Source organism: Penicillium samsonianum (assembly GCF_028829775.1).
Source record: "Penicillium samsonianum strain IBT 33392 chromosome Unknown utg000005l_segment0_segment0, whole genome shotgun sequence".
Taxonomy (NCBI): Eukaryota; Fungi; Ascomycota; class Eurotiomycetes; order Eurotiales; family Aspergillaceae; genus Penicillium; species Penicillium samsonianum.
This window is the reverse complement of record NW_026643263.1, coordinates 1907138-1926094: the sequence shown is the minus strand read 5'-3', so window position 1 is coordinate 1926094 and position 18957 is coordinate 1907138. Positions and strand designations below refer to the sequence as shown.

Genomic DNA, 18957 nt, shown 5'->3' with positions numbered 1-18957 from the left:
ACTTCAATATATCCAATTTGGCTGCCCAGATGTCTTCCAAGGTTATAGCCATTTGGGCAGATTTTAAAAACATTTATTATGTAAGCAATAAGTACCGGGGCCCGCGGACAAAGTAAACATTCAGGGCATTCCTGTTTTTTTCACCCTCGCTCCTTTTTACCTTCAGCCACTCCTCTCCTTACCCTCAATTGCAGTCGGAACCTTGGTCTTCCGATTAAGCGACCATGACTTTAACCCGCTCTCAAACGGGGAAGACCCCTAAGTGAGTAGTTTCCACCGGATCTTAGTTGCGACGTATCCACACCCTGAATCCTCCAGGGTTATATCTTGCCCATCCCCGGATCTTTTGGCTTGTACATAGTAGGCTTTTTGTCAAGCTAATTTGGAATCCTTTCTTCCTCCAGAAAAATGGATCGCCCCGGCTTCATTGAGACCCCCGGCGGCCGTCGTGCCACCCGCAACAGTTCTGTCTTTGAGGGTAGCGAGAATGAGGCCTCCAACTCTCCCTCCCTAGAGAGATCCAAATCCGCCTCCCGTCGTCGTACTTCAGCCAAAGTCAAGACTGAAGAGGATGATACGCCGGTGAAGGTCACAACCAATGGCAAGACTACCACCCCCAAGCCCAAGTCCGCATCGCGCGTGGTGGACGGTTGGGAGGAAGGGCTCGATCCCAAGGTGGATTACAGCGGACACTTTGAATTCGGTGGCTCGTTGGGTGTTCTTTCCATGATGATCGGATTCCCTATTCTCATGTACTACATGTGGATTGGTGCCACCTATTACGACGGCAAGTTCCCTCGCCCCGCGGAGAACGAGAGTTACGGCGACTTTTTCGCACACTTGGTCAATCTAGTCTACACCGGTGCTTTCCCATCGGTTAAGGCATGGACTATCTACTGGGTTTTCTTCATCTTTGAGGGTGCGTGTTATGTGCTTCTTCCCGGTGTGAGTGTCTCGGGTCGCCCCCTGCCACACATGGGTGGCAAGCAGCTGCCATATTACTGCTCTGGTGTGTGGTCTTTTTACACCAGCATTGGATTGGCACTCATTGCGCACGTTACTGGGGTCTTCAAGCTGTACACCATCATTGATGAGTTTGGGCCCTTGCTCACCGTTGCCATCCTGTCTGGATACATCGTCTCCTTTATTGCCTACTTTTCGGCTTTGGCGCGTGGCGCTGAGCACCGTATGACTGGCTACCCGATCTATGACTTCTTCATGGGTGCCGAGCTCAACCCCCGCATGTTCAAGATCCTCGACTTCAAGATGTTCTTCGAGGTCCGCCTGCCCTGGTATATCCTGCTCGGCCTGTCTATGGGTGCCGCTGCCCGCCAATGGGAGATGTATGGTTATGTGTCTGGCGAGGTTATGTTCCTTGTCATGGCTCATTACCTTTACGCCAATGCCTGCTCCAAGGGTGAGGAGTGCATTGTTTCCACCTGGTAAGGGTATCTCTGCTCCAGAATCAAGATTATCTCCTAACGTTTTGCAGGGATATGTACTACGAGAAGTGGGGCTTTATGCTGATCTTCTGGAACTTGGCCGGCGTGCCTCTGAGCTACTGCCACTGCACCATTTACCTCGCCAACCACGACCCCGCTGAATACCGCTGGAACCGCTACTTCCTTGCCTTCCTCTTCGTCGCATACCTGTTCGTGTACTGGGTGTGGGATACCACCAACAGCCAGAAGAACCGTTTCCGTCAGCAGGAGCGTGGTACCATGGTGTCCCGCAACACCTTCCCCCAGCTTCCTTGGCAGACAGTGGAGAACCCCAAGACTCTTACTGCGGCCGATGGCTCAAAGATTCTTGTGGATGGCTGGTGTAAGTTCATGCCAAATATCAAAAATCTGCAAGCTCCGATACTAACAACCGCATAGATGGCAAGGCCCGCAAGATCCACTACACTTGCGATCTTTACTTCGCTCTGAACTGGGGCTTGATTACCGGCTTCTCAAGCCCGTTCCCTTGGTTCTACCCTGTCTTCTTCGCTTGCATGATCAGTCACCGTGCTCTTCGTGATATCCAACGGTGTCGCACCAAGTACGGCGAGACTTGGCTCGAATACGAACGCCAGGTGCCTTACCTGTTCATTCCTGTGAGTAACTTGATCTTGAATACTTTCTCGGCGCCTGTGGCTAACCTTGTATACTTTAGTATGTCTTCTAATCGCAGCCCGCTGCTTTCCCTTTGACTCATTGGGGGCTCCGTAGTTGGGAGCCCAAGAGATTTTTCTTATTTAGGTCTGACTAGACCATCATTCAGCCACACAACCTTGGTGTAACATATGTATAAAACAAAACGTCAAATAAAATTATTAATACCTGCACCGATCATGAAGCAAGATGTTCCGGTTACCCTATGGTGGCCTCTTGAGTTATTTTGGAATCCAGCCTATGACCTTTTTATGACTTTTTTGTATGATTGTGACGAGTCACCCGGATTCCAAAGTTGATTCAGATGTGAAGACATTAGATTCTATTCAATTCAATCCACAATTCCTGCATTGAAGGCAAAATCAAAGACATCTACATAAAACCGAGTTGGTTGGGATGTTGGCTAGTATCAGCACATGACTCTGCCCCGCATGTGTTATCGATAATGATTTCGCCGAGCCTTAATCGTCTGTATTCGTTCAATTGGTTTCTCGATTCTATTCCAATATATTTCTATCTTTGAAAAGAAAAGAAAAACACGATGCTGATCCAAGAATCTTATCATGATGTCCCCACCAAAGCGGATGGTCAGGGGACGATGCGTATGTACACTATGATTCTTCTCGTACAGCACATTTCTCCCCTCTATAAAGCCATTGGTGCCATTGCTCCTTCATATCGTCAATTCTAACGATTAACCAGGTATCTATGTCTTCCACCCAACAATCCCGGGCTACCCCAAAGCTCGCTTCCCCGGAGTCGTAGTTTTCAGCGAGATCTATCAAGGTTCGTATCCCCTTGCATTGCGATCATGTCCGAACACCTCAACTAAAGACCCGCAGTAACGGGCCCTGTGGCACGCTTTGCACGCCAGATCGCAGGCCAGGGCTACATCTGTGCTGCTCCTTCAAGCTACCATGAATTCACTGGTCCGGAAGCTCTGAAGTATGACGCAGAGGACACGGACAAGGGGAATGCATGGAAGATTGGCAAGGTAAGCGAAATAATACAGCTTCCATGGATACATGCTTTTCTTGCTTTTTCTATTCTTGTTCTTTACTAGACTATTTTTTTCGAGTTAGTTTCCAGTGCTAACTATCTATCAGAAACTTGCCGCTTATGATGAAGACGCTAGTCTCAGCGTGGATTATCTGCTCTCGCTGCCCACTTGCAATGGCCAAGTTGGTGCCACAGGCATGTGTCTTGGTGGCCATTTGGCCTATCGTTGCGCGCTGGATAGCCGGGTCAAGGCGAGCGTGTGCTACTTTGCCACGGATATCCACAGCAAGACCCTTGCCCTGGGCAAGAATGATGATAGTTTGGAGAGAGCCGGTGATATCAAGGGTGAGATGCTAATGGTATGTCTTGATTTTTTTTTTTCTATTGTTTTTCATTTGGGTCAATTGCTAAACACAATCTCTAGATCTTCGGCAAAAACGATAACCACGTCCCACCCGAGGGACGTGATCTCATCCGCAAGACCCTGCATGAAAAGGGTGTCTTGTTCGGCTTTTATGAAGTCGCTTGGGCGCAGCGTGAGTTGAACTCATCTCTCAGGACCATCAAACACAAATATGTTGACAAGTATACTTATCCAGATGCCTTTATCCGTGATGAGCTTAGTAAGGGTCGGTATGATCCAGCTATTACCAAGGTCTGCTTCGAGATGTTGCTTGAGCTGTTTGGGCGCACTTTGAAGCTGGATCTGGGCGATCATGATGGGCAAAAATTGGTGATCGAGGATGTGTGTTAAGAGGAGCGTTCGAGTACTTGTCAAACTGCATGAAGTACTGTACAGAAGAAGGGGCTGATTCGCTAAGATTGGACGTGAATCAATTAATTTTCAACGGGGCTACATCGAGTTCTTAAGGGGTATACTTATAGTAAATACTATGGGAATACCCCGTAGAGGTACAGCGTAACGGTAGAGCACTGCAGGCACAAAACATGACTGGGTGCATATATATCTCAATGGTCCAGAATTCTATGGATGCAAAATTCAGAGGATCGTATGTGTACATTTACTAAATTGTGGCTTGAGTCCATCTCTGGTCGACCTGGCGACCATATTATTGTCTCCGGCAAGGGTCGAGGTAACCACTTTTTATCCACAATAAGAAGAAGAAGAAAAAAAGAAAACAATACCAACACTAGATCCAGGAAGATCTGCAAGTATCTAGAAGATCAAAGAGAAAAAGACTCTCTACAGCAATTTTATACTGTTTAATACCAGGACTACGTACTCCCATGGTTCGGCGGAACATTGTACTATTATTAGTGACTGGACCCAAAGGTTCACCATTGCCACACTCCATTTTTCAAGGGGAATTGTTTTGATTGAATCAGATTTCAGTCGATTTGGATCGAAATTCGCGAAAACTTGGAAGTTCAGGCTTTTTTTTCACTCTAAGCACTAGCGCCAGCCCTGTGAGTCCCCCGAGTAACCCGTGGGAATCAGCTTGAATCGTTTCTTATTTCCCCTCATAGTACGCTATTCTCTACACTGCACAGCTACACAGCTACACGGTTTCACTTCTCTACTTCTACTTCTACTTCTACTCCAAATCCAACCTCAACCTGGTTTCACTAGAGATCCACCGATCTGGACCGGTCCTCCGCGCGGGTCAAGACGCTTCCCCCCCCCCCCCCAATCTTGAACTCTCAAGTCTCAACAGTTTCTGTCAACATTGCCTCACGTCTTTTTCACCTCTCGTTTGAACCCCCCAATTCACAATGGGGTCCACTCAATTCGGGAACTTTCACGTAAGTGCAGATCGACCTGGAGACTGACCCTCCAATGGGCAGATACTGACCGCACACCCGTATGGGTACCACAGGACTTCTGTCGCGACTCAACCCTACCAGTCTGCAATGTGAGTGAGATCTTTTTGAAAACCCCTTATGATGGCTTGGAATTGTCAACTGACTATATCATTTGTCGCTTACAGCTTTTCACCAATCAAACTGCGGCTGATGCCTTCGGGGCATGCGATCTGACCGGCATTCCTCTCAGTGGGGATAGACACCTTCGGAATTTAGGTACGATCTGCGAAGCCGAGGCCGATGCGATTGGGGACAAATGATATGAGCATGATATGAGCACGATTGCTGATTTCTGATAGGTTCGATTCTGTTGGCTTTCATCGCCATTGTCTTGACCGTGGGCATGATATGGAGATCGGACAAAAAGCACGCTGCCGTCGGCCGAAGGTATGGGACATCTTTGTTCGCTATGGGATTATCAACTGACATGCCGGTGTGTGCAGGGAAATGCAATTGTTTTTGCTCGGTTTCATCATCATCGAGATCTGCGAGATCTTCACAGTGGGCGGCTTCCCGCTGAGCGACGCAGTCCGAAAGGTAGGATTTCTACAGGATAGACCCGAGGCTTCGGCTGACAAAAGCATCTAGGGGTTTTCTGCAGTACACATCGCCGCGATCACAGCTACTTGCTGGGTCCTTCTCATGAACGCACTTGTCGGCTTCCAATTGCTTGACGACGGCACCGCAGCTTCCATCGGCCTCATCTGCGCATCTGCCGCAGCTCTCTTCATCGGGACAGGCTATATTGCCTTGGACACCGGATTCGATTGGACTGGCCGTTTCCAGTCAAGCTATGATACACCAAATCGTAACATCGCCCTCTATGTTATGTACCAACTCTTCCCGCTCGTCTGCATTGTCTTGTTCTACCTCCTGGAAGCCGTACTAGTGCTCCGGGTCCTGGGCGAGTTCCGACCAATGTGTAAGTACACCACACTGGACTCAAAATGAAAACAGGTGCTAACGGTGCAACAGTGTATCTCACCGGTGCTGGCTTGTTGTTCGCAATTGGTCAGGTCTTCAATTATGTGATCAGCACCCACCTGTGCCAGGCCTCGGACGGCAAGATCAATGGAGCTTTATTCGAAACTCTCTTCACCCTCCTTTCTGTCTCCGGGGTCTGGGCCTTCTGGAGCAGTATCACTGAAGATGACTGGCCTCTGCCCGTGGGTGGCGGTGGTTACAACTGATCTGATAATTATGCCATTTGCATTATCTATGACTTTGCTTCGTCAGTTTCTTGCGTGCGAAATTCTAACGTCTCTAATTATTTTTCTGCCATACATAACTTTCTTCACGCTTGTTTACGAGTCTGGATCTTGAACTGGGATTGTCGACGTTGTGATACCCCATTTCCTTGAGTCATGTTTCACGATTCACCTGCCATCTCTTACCTTTACGGTGGTTATCATGCCTTGCTTTGTGACTCGTTCCAGCCGATCTATGTTTTATGAATTTACCTGGAGTTTCGATCTGCCAGTCCAACTACTGGTCGACCACTTCCTCGTCGGCGTTTATCCGTTATTTTGTTTTATGGCAGATACCTCCTCGCCATGTACTTAGTTGTAACACATGTCAAATAATCGACTTTAGCTATCTCACCTTTCCCGAGTTCATCAACCCTAAATGAAACAGCTGATTCCCATCTCCAGACCAAATTATTCACGGGAAGGCTTTTGTGTAAACGCCCCTCGAGTCTCTTATATTGGGTAGGTAGTATCTGATGCTACCTACCTACCCCAATACGGACATTGGGGAAAGACAAGCCTTTTAATGCGACTCAGTGTGACCAACTGGGAATGCTAGTTTGCACATCCCTCTATATGCATATCTACTAATTGGCCGCCAATGTGTCATTCATGCCGAGGGCTGACTGTCCATCTCTTTTGCTGCGAATGACTCGAAAACTTCGGTGTATATAACAAGCAGCTATCTAATTCAACAACAGCGTAAACTCGTCCCTTTATAACCTAATAGATACAAATTAGAACCTATCCCTCTCGTTTCTTTGTTTTCAGTTCTCTCCAAAAGCTTTCAAATATGCGTTTCAATATCACCGCTCTCGTCCTCGCCTCAGGGTTGACCTCAGCGGCAGGAATAGCTCCTGTGGCCAATAATACCCACGTCCAACCCTCGTGTACAGATCCCTTTCTATAAGCTCAATTCTTCGAATATAATTTGGATAAGCTAGCATACTAATGCAAAGTATACATATAGTGCGGCAACAGAATCTAGATATCGTCCGGCAGCTCCCACAGGCGTGTAGTCTCGCTGCTTGTCTCAACTTGTCGGCGCAGCTTACGTGCATTGGTAATGCAATCACTAATGGTGATCCGGCTGCTCTGCAGAAGTGTTTAACTACTTCCATGAGTCAAGTATATTCTTTTGCCTTCGTCGACTTTGCTTTGGGGACAATGACTAAGATCCGAGTCTAGATCTGCTCATGTGTTGCTTGTTTTCCAGCGGTTGAAAGTGCGCTTATTGGACTCGGTATCTGTCCGGCCTCGAACAATAATGGAGGCAATGAGCCATCTTCCAAGTAATCGCCATGCGGCCCTCAGCTGCATGATAGTTGGGATCTTGTCATTGCATGTCATGGTTCAGGGCCTTTCAGTCCTCAATGCATATATAGCAGACAGCCCCATTTCCGTAGGAATGCTACCTGTCTTTCTGCTCTTCTCGTCTTTATCGACTTTGATGTTTAACTTGGTATGAGGGACATATAAGTGAGGGCTAAGCCAAGGCTAGACAACGTCCTCCCCTTCAAGACAAGTATCGCATTATGTTATATGTAACCACCACTTAGCTTCAGTTACAATAGCAGAAGAATATATATCTCTAACAGAAAGTCATTCAATGATTGACAGATTAGTATAGAATGGGTTTTGTATAATGTTTATTTATAAGTGTCCAAGGGAGGATATCAAGGTCTGCACATGAACTGAAAACACACAAGAGTCGTAAATAATGTAGGTGAAATCAACAGTCCATTTAAATAAATCAACAGGGGAACCATGCTTGATTAAAACTTTTGCACACTTCATAGTCGAACTTTGACATCGACACATGGAAGAGTCCACTCCCGTCTCCCCAAGAGGCTGCGCATCCACTCCAACCCAACTCCTGTCCACTCGTTGGGCCTTGACTCCATTCCATTGGGGGAAAGTCCTTGCTGGACGCCCTTCAACGCAGCACCAGCCAAGGCTTTGGCGGTAGAGTTCATAGTATCGAAAACAAATTCCGTCAGACCCTCGCCAGACATTGTTGCTTCGGAGGTTGCGTTGCCTGAGATAGCATAATCGCTAGGTTCTGAGGTATAGCGTGGTGCAAACCAATTACTCCGTAGGTCAAAGATGCATCGGTCTGACCAATGACATGACGAGACGAATAAAATCAGGAGCAAAGCGGAGCAGTAGATACATGGCCGGTGGATGATGTATGTCAAGGCAACAAACGATATTATGAAGAGTGGGGGAGGCGTTGGTCGGGATGAAAAGGAGAGGTAGCCAGCTGCAGTATGGGTCATCTGGGTTAGTCTCAATCACCTGCTTTGTTGCTGGCTGCTGGTTCTAAGGTTGGTTGCTTCTCTTACCTTCGTAGACAGAACATGATGTGGGTTTGCGGGCGCTGGCCTTCTGGCGGAAGGATGCAGATAGATGGACAAAAGCGTCGTTTGACGTAATTAAGATATCCTAATAGTCCAGTGAGCTCACCACCTTCGAACTCAGTAAGTGAAAGTGGGCTAGAAGAAGTAAAAGTAATCCGATTCACTAATGACGCGAGTCGGGCAAGAAATAACACTAGCCACAGTCCGCCACAACTCGGCAGGCTTCGCCACACCCACGGCTTGAACAATATTACCGAGAGTTCTTCTCTCCTTCACCCTTTCTTTCTACTTCACCACGTTCTTCAATTCCATCTCTCTTTTCTCGTACTTATCTCTGATTTGCTCTTTTGTCGCCTTTTCTAGCCTTTGTGATTCCCAATTTCATACTCTGTCCCTCTCGAAAGAGAGCTTCTGAGAGCTCTGCAAAGCTTGGATCCTATCGGCGGAGGTCGCCTGTAACCACGGCGTAACGGCAGAAATGTCCACCCCCACCGATCTCCAGGCTCTCTTAGCCAGTATCCGGCCGCGTCCTTCTCCTTCGAACACTCCTGGCCAGGATAACCCTCAAGCCCAGCGCCAATCGTATTACCAGGCCGGTCTGTTCCCGCCGCACCCTCAGCAGCAGCAACCTTACGATGGCCAGAGCTACCCTCATCCCCAGTCGCATGGCTACCAACATCCATCGGTATCCTCGAGTACCCAAAGTCCTGCTCCAATGAATGCTCCCCCTCCCCAGGGCTCTGATATCTTGAGCCCTAACATGCCTTCTCCTCGGGGCGAATGGCCCCAGCAGCCGCAACCGCAGCACACCAACCCAGGCTCTGTGGACCTTTTGAATCTTCTCAGATTCAGCCAGCGCCCCGGTGCTTCCCCTCAGCCTCAGGCCCCAGCTGCAGCTTCCGAGCACTTGCAGTCCCCACCGGCCCAGGGAGCTCCTGCGTCGCACGGACGAAATATTTCCGCGTCTGACTTAGTTGCTACTTTGTTCGGTCAACAGGCCCCTGCCGCCCCTGCGGCTGCGCCTGCTGGCCCTCACCCGGCATTCCACTCTGATCAGCCCGAGGGCCCTAATGAGAACACACAGGATATGTTACTTCGCCTGCTCAACCGTTCTCAGCCGGGCCCTGCTGTCGCCGAATCACCGGCGCTGGCTTCAACTCAGCAGGCACCATATATGCAGGCTGTCGTCGATGAACATCAGAACCAGACAGCCAAGAATGTCTTCATGGAAGTTGTGGATGAGAGTCCCAAGGCGCCTGCGAACCCGGAAACGGTCGTATCGCCTAACTCGAAGGACTCAATGTTCACCTATGTCAATCCGTTTGACCAATTGGCCGCTATCTCTCCTGTTAACAAGTCTCCCCAGTCTACCTCTGGCATCCAGAGCCCAGCTGTTGAAGTCACGCAGAAGCAGAAGATCAATGTTTCTGCTAAGCTGGAGCCTTCGCAGACACCCGAGCTTGGGGCCCCCAGGGAGAGGACCCAGTCACCAATCTTGAATGAAGGTCAAAGAGAGGCTGTGCATGAGGTCGTTGGTCGTCTCGTAGATGAGATTGGCCGCTCTCTCAGCAGCGATGAGCCTCAGGCTGCAACGGAAGCCAGAGCTGCTGTTTCTACTGTCCAAGAGGAATCCTCCGAAGCAGTCCTTTCGTCGATCGCTAGTCGTTTGCGCGAGTCTGCTGCTGAGGCTAAAGAAGCAGCCGACTTGTCCCAGGTTGACGAGCTCGAGAAGGAGAGAGAACCTTCCGCAGTTCCCGTTGCCCCGAAGGCGACTGAGAACACCGAGGCTCTAGCTGACAGTTGGGAGAGTGCCGAAGACAGCGCTGAAAAGGAAGAAGAACGAGTTGTCTCTGTTCACAACTTCCCAATGAGGCCATTCATCTCCATTGCTGTGAAAGCTATGTCTGGAAAACTTACAACCTTCCGTGATGACGATGTCATGGATATTGCTCGTTTGAAGAAGGAGTTCGATCAGCTGGACCGCTCGTTGACTGCGGCCACATCCGAATACATCGTGTACGCGCTCGCTAAAACTGGCGGAATCAGAATTATTCGACAGGACGACGGTAGTGACCGACAGGTGTTCCGTTCCACCCGTGATCGAGTGTTCAACGTTGCCCTGTGCACAGCTCCTTCTGCGGCTGGTGACTCCGAAGTCCAGGCCATCCTCGGCATTGGAGTCAGCGGCTCTGTATACTGGGCTTTGATCTCGCGTTCTGGAAAGGATTTCTTTGATATGGATGCCTTGGAAAGCGAAAGCTTAATCTTCCCACCTTTCCCGGCTTCAGACGAGAACACCTCTGGTGGCCAGCTGAAAACGCGGGCCAAGCGGAGCACTCGTCACACCAACCTGTTTGCCATTGGTCGGGGCAAGAACATCTACGTTGTTTCGCCAAAGGCAGCAATGAGCCCTACCTACGGCGTTTCTGGTACTCAGCGTACAGTTAACACTGAGAAATTCTTCAAGGAGCGTGCATTGAAGATCTCCACTGGTAAAGCCGGCAAAGACTTCGCTTTCAGTGATGATGATTCCGTCATCGCCTCTTTGGACAAGACTGGCCGACTGCGCTTCTGGGATATAAATGATATGCTTAACGACGCGAGCTTTGTGGAAGGTCCCGCCCCTGCTGAGATCCGGGTGCCCTTGACTACCTTTGTCACTGGCTCCCCAACCGAAAAGTCTTGGCCCACTTCTGTCCTCTTCCTCGATAAGCTTCGCGCTTATTCGCGATCTATGGCGCTCCGTTATGTTTTGGTTGGACTCAAGCAAAACCACACCTTGCAGCTCTGGGATATTGGGCTGGGCAAGGCCGTGCAGGAGTTGAAGTTCCCGCATGAGAACGAGTCCGATGCCATCTGCAGCGTGGCTTATCACCCATCATCGGGGGTCATTGTCGTTGGACATCCCACGCGTAACTCTATCTACTTTGCTCATCTTTCGGCTCCTCGGTACAATTTGCCTCAGATGTCACAGGCAGCCTACATCCGAGACCTCAACGATAAGGACAACACCCTACCCAAGCCCGAGTCTACTGCTTGCTTGAGTGGAATTCGGGAGATCTCTCTCGGTTCCAAGGGCCAGCTGAGAAGTTTGGAGCTTCTCCCTATCACCAAGTCCGCTACTGACAAGCGCGGTATTGAGGAAAATCCCCTGTTCGAGCTCTACGTTATGCACTCGCGCGGTGTGACCTGCTTGAACATCAAGAAGGAGGATTTGGGATGGACTGCGGATAATAAGGTTATTCGCCCTATTGATGCATTGGAGCACGGCTTGATTGAAATCAGCGATCTTCAAACTTTCCCCACATACGCCACCGATGAACCATCTGTCAACGGTGACACAGCCTCTATCCAGTCTCGCGTTGGTCCCAAGGAATCGGCGAAAAAGCCAGATATTGGAGAATTGGCCTCTGGCGTTGCTCCTTCGCGTAACACTTCGCCTACTAAGTTGGTCAAAAAGAAGGAAGAGCCTATTGAGCCAGCAGCGGCACCTGTCGTGGTTGAGAAGGCTGAAAAGAAGAAGAAGAAGAAGGCTACTGCTGCCACCGAAGCTGCCAAGGCAAAGGAGCCATCCGTCACTGCCGGTGTCGAGCCTCTGCCAGTCCCCTCCGCCGCTGCCAAGGAATTCGAGAGCCTTGCGTCTTCTACTGCGGCGATGAGTGCGACTCAGGCTGCCGAACACCCAGTGCCTGGTTTCGGTTTCTCAAGTGAAGCTTTCAGCAAACACATTCAGACCCTGCAGGGCAGTGTTTCAAGCGAGTTCAACAAGAGTCTTGGCCATGAGTTTGAGAACCTCCATCGTCGCTTTGACGATGAACGTCGCAGCTGGGATGCTGCCTCGTCAGCCAAGCAAGACCAAGTGTTGCGCCTGGTCTCAAGCACGCTCTCCGACAACGTCGAGAAGAATTTGACGCGTATTGTTTCAGCCAGTATCCAGACCGACGTTATTCCTGTCATCGCCGATGCCACCTCTGCAGCGGTCAACAAGCAACTGAATGGCGCTATCTCTCAACAGCTTGGAGGCGCGTTCAATGAGGAGTTGCGACAGGTTCTTCCCAAGGCTGTCATCAACGCTATGCAGCAGGCACCTGTGGTGAAGGCTGTCTCCGATTCAGTCGCGCAGAAGCTTGCACCTCGCATTGAGGCGGAAGTCACCCGGGTCATGCAATCTTCGATTGCCCCCATGATTGAGAGCTTGGCACGTACCACCAAGAAGGTGGAGTCGGATATGGAACGCCACTTCCAGGCGCAGATCAACCACTACGAGGCCCAGCGCCAGAGTGATACCGCAAAGATTGAGGAGATGTCGGCCGTCCTGCGTGGCTTGTCCAAGACCGTTTCTTTGCTGGCTGCGAACCAGGGCCATCAAATTCAGCAGAGCCAAAGTCCGCAGCACGAGATCCCCCACCGCGAGATCTTGAACGTCAACAAGCGCTCCTCGGCTAGACAGCCAAGCGAGAACCACGTGCGCATGCCGCAGCCGTTGTCTCAGCCTGTGCTTCAGCCTCAGGCTATCCCGGTCCAGGCCCCGGCTCCGGTTCCTGTCGCTTCCCCTGCCACGCGATCCCCCGAAGAAGTCGAAATGGGCGATATTGTGCAGCTTATCAATACTGGACACTACGAGCAGGGCACTATCAAGGTTGGTTTCGATCACTTCCATATATCCTATGTTCCTACTAACGTTAAATTTCCTAGTGGCTCCAATCGAACCAGCAAGCTGACCTGTTTGACAACTTCTTCGTCCACATATCTCCCTCCTACATGTCCCGACTTTCTGCGATCGTCATGCTCTCCGTGGCCGTTGCTGTCACCACTACCATGCAGACCAACATTGGCCAGCGCCTCCACTGGCTCGAGGTGGTTCTCCAAAACGTGAACCCCAGGGTATGTCATTATTCTATCTCAAATCTTTGCAACATGTTCACTAACTCTCTGGCTTTTTAGGACACCGATCTCCGCGAAGTCGCACCTCGCATTCTAGACATCATGAGCCAGCGCCTCAATACCCTGTACATGTCAGTCGTTGAGCGCAACCCGCACGACCCAATCCTGCGACTTATTTCACCCCTCGCTCGCCGTGCCCGCGAACTGCACGCCAGCTTGTCTTAAATTGCGTGTTATCTCTCGCCTTTTTGCAAGTTCATGAATTCGGAATCACGATGAGTTCACGATCTCGATACGGACCCATCAACGGCGTTATCATTTTGCTTTTCAGTATGACGTGTAACGATATCGAAGGAATGACAAAAACAAAACTCCCAAAAAAAACACATTCGATCAGAGAATATGGTCTCTCTGGTACCCTTCGGGAGGGAACGGTTATCTTGGTTATCAGTTCAAACACCTTGACGAGGTTATGAAGTTTCCTTTAGTTAGGGCATGAAAAACGGATGTCCGGGCACATTTGATACCAATGCACACCACTTCACTTGTATTGCTATTCTTCCTAATCGTCTATGATGGTCTGGGCATGGCGCTGTGGGTTATCTAGGGCTTGTGTAAAGCTTCGTTGCGTCTCTCTTGCTTGTATCTATCTAGTTCTTGTACTCTTGGGTTTCCCATATTTATGGCATGGCGTTATTATGAGACTCTATGTAATCACTTAAAATTCAGGAACATCCGGAATGACAAATGGTGCAATGCTCGACAACTTCTCATGAGTGAATGTTACGCTGGGGCTTCTAGACTCTTTGGTTGATCCGCCTTCGTCTTTATATGGTCAATATGACGTGGGCACCTAAGAATGTGGGCTAGTAATTTGGGAGGAAATGATATATCATCATTGTCCCGTCATGTCAAGCATCTATTAAGTAAGTCCCGAGCTATACCTAGGTACTTTCACAAGTATCCATGGATCTATAGAGGCTAACACATTTTAGAACTTGGAGGTTATCTACAATGGGAGGATGCTGACTTGGTACATCAGCATATCAAGGGTGCGAAAGCAGAAGAGTTTGAGCGGAATATCAATGAAATATTCAGAAGGGTCAATCTTGACTATAGGTTTGATACTTTGTTATCCCAAGATGGTGATCAAGGAGTTATTAATACATTTATATAGTTGGGTTTCGAACTTGCCAAGTCACCTGCAAGAGCCCTCTATCGACTATCACAAAATACAAAGAGCTGTATTTACAACTAGTCGCCTGTGGTAATATTGGCACAGAAAATGGGCGAGGTTGAGTTTGACAGTGAAGCAATTTAGAATATTAATATGATTCGAGGGAGCCGGGTAGAGATTTTACCAATGGGATTATTGACTATGTATACGTTTGAATAAAACCACCATATAAACAAAGCTGAGTCCAGGACATATTGAGGCGGCTAAATATGCAGATCCATAGGCAAAACCCCGATAATGCTGTTGAAATGGACCACAGAAAACAATATGCTTATGCATGCTGTCTAAAATGCTGGGCAATCAAAGCAGGAGATATAATGACCCACGCAATACTTCGCTCTGCTAATCAAGCAATTGGATGAATCCAATCAAAGCAAAGCGTTAGCTGCCTGGATCTATCAAATCCCCAGGTGCAACTAGGGCTAGGGCTTGTTATCCCCGCTACTATTCTGACGAAGAACCAGGTTGACGGGTCTCTCCGGCTCATCGGGTTGACCCACGCCGGGCTGGTGGGACGGTGAACGAGGACGGATCACCGAACCGCCAATCCCAAAGAATGGCGGGCGGGGGATTGCACTCCGGAAACCACGCTTGCGGCTGCGGTAACTCGCATCCTCCCCCGTTGTGAGAGGTGTGGCCGTGCTGTGCGTGTGACTAGTGTTTGATATGGGGACCGGTTCGCGCTCCTCGTGTGTGCTGGTGCTGATGACGCTGGAGATGGTTGCTGGCAGGTTATAGCCGGCTTTTCCAATGGGGACTGAGAGGCCATGCACGACCTGGGTTTGGTCAGAAGATGAACAAGATAGGTGGGTGTGGGGATTTGGTTATTTGGGGAGAAGACTCACAATACTGCAGACTACTAGGAACCAGACCACAACCTGGACGGTCTCCATGACTTGCTTTACGTCCTCTGGGACTTCGCCGTCGACTTGGATCTTGCGCAGGAATTCAAGGCTGATTGACAGGTAGAAGATGGCGCCCACTCCGATGGGACCGAAGAAGCCGACAAATGCAGCCTGGGAGAAGAGGTCGATTTGCGGGATCCATTTGTGCATGGCGAAGACGATCGGGAGGCGGCGGACTAGGAGGATCAATATTCCCAGGAAGATGAGCCGATGGATTGGAATCACGCTGTTGTTCAGGAAGGATGACCATGGGCAGACCGCTCCAAACCACATGAAGACAGACAGGTTAAGAAGCATGTCGATTGTCGGTTGGAGGGAATCGTCCATGGTCTCAAGGCGGAACCAGTCACTGTCTCTGTTAGCCTTCCTGATATCATAGCCGGCGTCGAGGTGACCTACTCTTGGGTGAATACATTTCCAGCAATAAAACAGGCAAGAAGATCATCTGTCCCAATCAAACCACAGGTTCCCACAATGAACAGCTATTGAGAGATCAGCAAAGCACGTTTTCTTTTGTGTTTTGAGGTGAACTCACTGCAAGAGCAATGGCAAACACCAAGAAGCTCTCCCGGTCAACATAGCGCTTCTCCTCTGCCCAGTGCAACAACTTCCTCGCAATCCAACCAACCAGAGTTCCATAGACCATACTTAACAGAATGGTGTATGCCCAAGTCTCATAGAACCACAGCGCCATCGCCTTTCCAGCGCCACCGCTATAGCTCTGGCTTCCCATTCCAGTATACTGGAGAAGATAGATCGCAAAGAAAAGGAATGGGTAGCCAAGGCCATCATTAGCGCCAGATTCAGCGATAATAATCCTCTGCAGCTCACGCGGGACATGTTTATCAGCAAACTTGCCCTTGACAATTGAGTTGGACAAAACGGGGTCGGTTGGAGTCACGCATGCGCCGATAATCAGGGCATGGAGGAACTTAAAGTTTGGAACCATGGCCCAGATCACTAAGCTACTGCACATCCACATGGCAGCCATGCCTGGTCCAAGGAGTAGCCCTAGGCTCCGCCATTCGATCTGCAGATACCGCTTTGGGAGTTGAACTCCGGCTAGGACTAGCTGCACGCCTAGCACTAGGCGGGTAAAATGCAAAGTGATTGCCTCCAGATTTTCTTCAGAGTGGAGTGCATAGTCATCCGGTCTGATGAAATTGGCTGCATGGGGAGAGAATAACACTCCGGCTAGCAGGGAGATTACTATTTCCTGTTAGTAAATGTGGTGATATCACCGAGCACTTAGCACTTACATGCTTCTGATAGGTAGAACTTCTCCTTGCAAAGGTAGGATACTAGCCCGAAGAGGGAAATAAAACCTCCGAGCGTAGCGCAGACGATGTTGAAGTTGATCAAGGCGAGTGTCGGCATTTTGACCTACACTATATCCCGCTTGAAATGTTCTGAGTTTGTATTTGAGGGCGATGAAGGCCCAGATTTTTCAACTAAATGAGTATGTTGAATTCAAAAGAGTCAGATCAGTGAGATCTAGAGTCTTTGTATGTCAATGTTGAATGAGTACAAGCAAATGTTATTGAATCATAGTTTGAATTTCCTGTGTGATTGTAGAAAAGATCATCTGGATGTATTGAAATGGCTTCAAAGCAAACAATGGTAGCATTCGTATGGTGCTATGGAGGTGAAGAAATGAAGATGTGAAGAAAAGAGAAAGAAGACCTCGGTGGTTGTGCGAAAACATCCCAGGTCTTGGCATCTGACACGCGATCTACATTATCTACATGGGTACGGAGTACATAGGTAGAAATTACTTATTGAATATTATTCCATTGGGATGCAAGATGTTCTCTTTATTCTGCAAAATGCCTAAAAATCTTCATCAAACAATTCATCAGGCACCTCTTGGGCCACATGCAGTGCATCTGTCTTAGCAGACACCCCCCTTTGGGCTCCATTGACGGCTAATTTATCGGCCTCTTCGTTGCCGGGGTCTTTATTATGACCTTTAACCCATTCAAACAAGGTCTTCACCTTAAGGTCATTGCGTTCCTCGATTTTGATCAGAATCGACTCAACCAGATCCTTGTTCTCAACCGGCTTCTTGTCCCGGGTCATCCAATTGTTACGACGCCAGTTAATAAACCATACGGTAACACAGTCAATCGAATATCGGCTGTCGGTGATTATGGTTACATCTCGGTGCCGGGGGGCAATATCAATCGCCCGAAGGATCGCGGTCAATTCAGCGCGCTGGTTCGTTTGACGACTGCCTTTTAGTGGCTCCGATACGTTTCTGCTGGGATAAGTGACGGAAGTTAGAAGGCGTGGTGGACAATAACTCAACGGGCGAATGTACGAACCTTGAATCGCCAGGCCCGAAGTATACCCCTACCCCGGCCGATGCTAATGGGGTACCATTCCGTAATGAACTCCCATCGGTGTATATCCGGAGCATCCCTGGGATACCTGTTGATTGTGTTTTTGTCGCTGCCATTTGGGGGGCGGTCTTGTACACCACCTTGCCAGTGGCTGGGTCTAAGAGGACGTTGGGGTCAAACCCATCCTCAGCTCCTGTCGGCAATGGGCCATCACCTGGCGCAAACTCGACCCCTTCTGCGTCTTTTGGTTTCTCTATCGTTATCCCATGAGGCCCAGAAGGCCCAGTTGCCACGCCGAACCCGACGGGGGGCTGGGTCTGTCCTTCCCGTACAAAATCCTCTGCCTCTTCGCGGGTGGAGAACTTGCGATATCGAGGTCGCGGAAACCCACGAATCTGCTCCTGTGCCGTTGTCCAGTCTGTGTATACTCCAGTAACCCGGCCCCTTTGGATTCCATAGAATCGTGTGTTCTCTGAGCTCTGCGATTCGGCTGGGAGCTTGGTACCGTTCAGAAACGCGTTGGCTGCTTCTTGTGAGGGAAACGATTGGACTAGAGAGCTTATGTATCAGTCTCTGGCCAAATTTGCGCACCTATTGGAAGAACCACTGCGAAGAGCGCACTCACAAATTGCTCCCTTGAATCCCGTTATTTGAGCCAGACAGTCATTCCACCCATAGTAGATACCCGGTTTGTGACCCGCCTTGACGGCATAATATTTGGCCGGGGAATTTCTCTTGCGCTTTGTGCCTGCGGTCGGCGAGGGAGATGGTTTCGAGCCTGGTGAAGCTTTGGGGACGGGGCTTGGCGAGGGTGTGGTCTTATTCATCGCGGCGGATTGATCGTCGCTGAGGGTCGAGTCGAGGATTGTGAGAGTGGGGAAAGTAGGGAATAGGCTCTTGCAAGTCCCAGTTAGAAATTCACGATTCAACGTTGTATTCGTGGCTGGGCGGACAGGAATAAATCGAGGAATAAATCGCGGGCAGCTCAGAAGGGAACACCAAG

General features: G+C 49.5%; 7 protein-coding genes across 7 annotated transcripts; 4 read left to right on the top strand and 3 right to left on the bottom strand.

Moving 5' to 3' along the window:
- Positions 1 to 224: 224 nt before the first annotated feature.
- erg4 (c-24(28) sterol reductase) lies at positions 225 to 2169 on the top strand (the record flags this gene model as incomplete). Its single annotated transcript, XM_057282346.1, has 5 exons — positions 225 to 262; positions 405 to 1442; positions 1493 to 1824; positions 1881 to 2098; positions 2158 to 2169. 5 exons carry the CDS (start codon positions 225 to 227, stop codon positions 2167 to 2169), a joined length of 1638 nt encoding a protein of 545 aa, XP_057133229.1.
- A 528-nt stretch (positions 2170 to 2697) lies between these two features.
- N7471_009626 (dienelactone hydrolase family protein) lies at positions 2698 to 3909 on the top strand (the record flags this gene model as incomplete). Its single annotated transcript, XM_057282345.1, has 6 exons — positions 2698 to 2758; positions 2859 to 2942; positions 2999 to 3150; positions 3263 to 3514; positions 3580 to 3691; positions 3755 to 3909. The coding sequence occupies 6 exons, from the start codon at positions 2698 to 2700 to the stop codon at positions 3907 to 3909; spliced, it is 816 nt and encodes a 271-aa protein (XP_057133228.1).
- Positions 3910 to 4889: 980 nt separating this feature from the next.
- N7471_009625 (chitin synthase export chaperone) lies at positions 4890 to 6169 on the top strand (the record flags this gene model as incomplete). The annotated part of the gene is made up of 7 exons (XM_057282344.1): positions 4890 to 4919; positions 4994 to 5029; positions 5105 to 5195; positions 5279 to 5366; positions 5423 to 5516; positions 5568 to 5901; positions 5955 to 6169. 7 exons carry the CDS (start codon positions 4890 to 4892, stop codon positions 6167 to 6169), a joined length of 888 nt encoding a protein of 295 aa, XP_057133227.1.
- Positions 6170 to 8019: 1850 nt separating this feature from the next.
- Positions 8020 to 8588, bottom strand: N7471_009624 (uncharacterized protein; the record flags this gene model as incomplete). The annotated part of the gene is made up of 3 exons (XM_057282343.1): positions 8020 to 8281; positions 8400 to 8489; positions 8572 to 8588. The coding sequence occupies 3 exons, from the start codon at positions 8586 to 8588 to the stop codon at positions 8020 to 8022; spliced, it is 369 nt and encodes a 122-aa protein (XP_057133226.1).
- A 476-nt stretch (positions 8589 to 9064) lies between these two features.
- On the top strand, positions 9065 to 13695 carry N7471_009623 (uncharacterized protein; the record flags this gene model as incomplete). Its single annotated transcript, XM_057282342.1, has 3 exons — positions 9065 to 13225; positions 13282 to 13470; positions 13531 to 13695. The coding sequence occupies 3 exons, from the start codon at positions 9065 to 9067 to the stop codon at positions 13693 to 13695; spliced, it is 4515 nt and encodes a 1504-aa protein (XP_057133225.1).
- Positions 13696 to 15129: 1434 nt separating this feature from the next.
- N7471_009622 (putative Na/H antiporter) lies at positions 15130 to 16989 on the bottom strand (the record flags this gene model as incomplete). The annotated part of the gene is made up of 5 exons (XM_057282341.1): positions 15130 to 15483; positions 15553 to 15961; positions 16012 to 16094; positions 16148 to 16821; positions 16872 to 16989. The coding sequence occupies 5 exons, from the start codon at positions 16987 to 16989 to the stop codon at positions 15130 to 15132; spliced, it is 1638 nt and encodes a 545-aa protein (XP_057133224.1).
- A 453-nt stretch (positions 16990 to 17442) lies between these two features.
- Positions 17443 to 18781, bottom strand: N7471_009621 (RNA-DNA hybrid ribonuclease; the record flags this gene model as incomplete). The annotated part of the gene is made up of 3 exons (XM_057282340.1): positions 17443 to 17872; positions 17937 to 18504; positions 18580 to 18781. 3 exons carry the CDS (start codon positions 18779 to 18781, stop codon positions 17443 to 17445), a joined length of 1200 nt encoding a protein of 399 aa, XP_057133223.1.
- Positions 18782 to 18957: the final 176 nt, after the last annotated feature.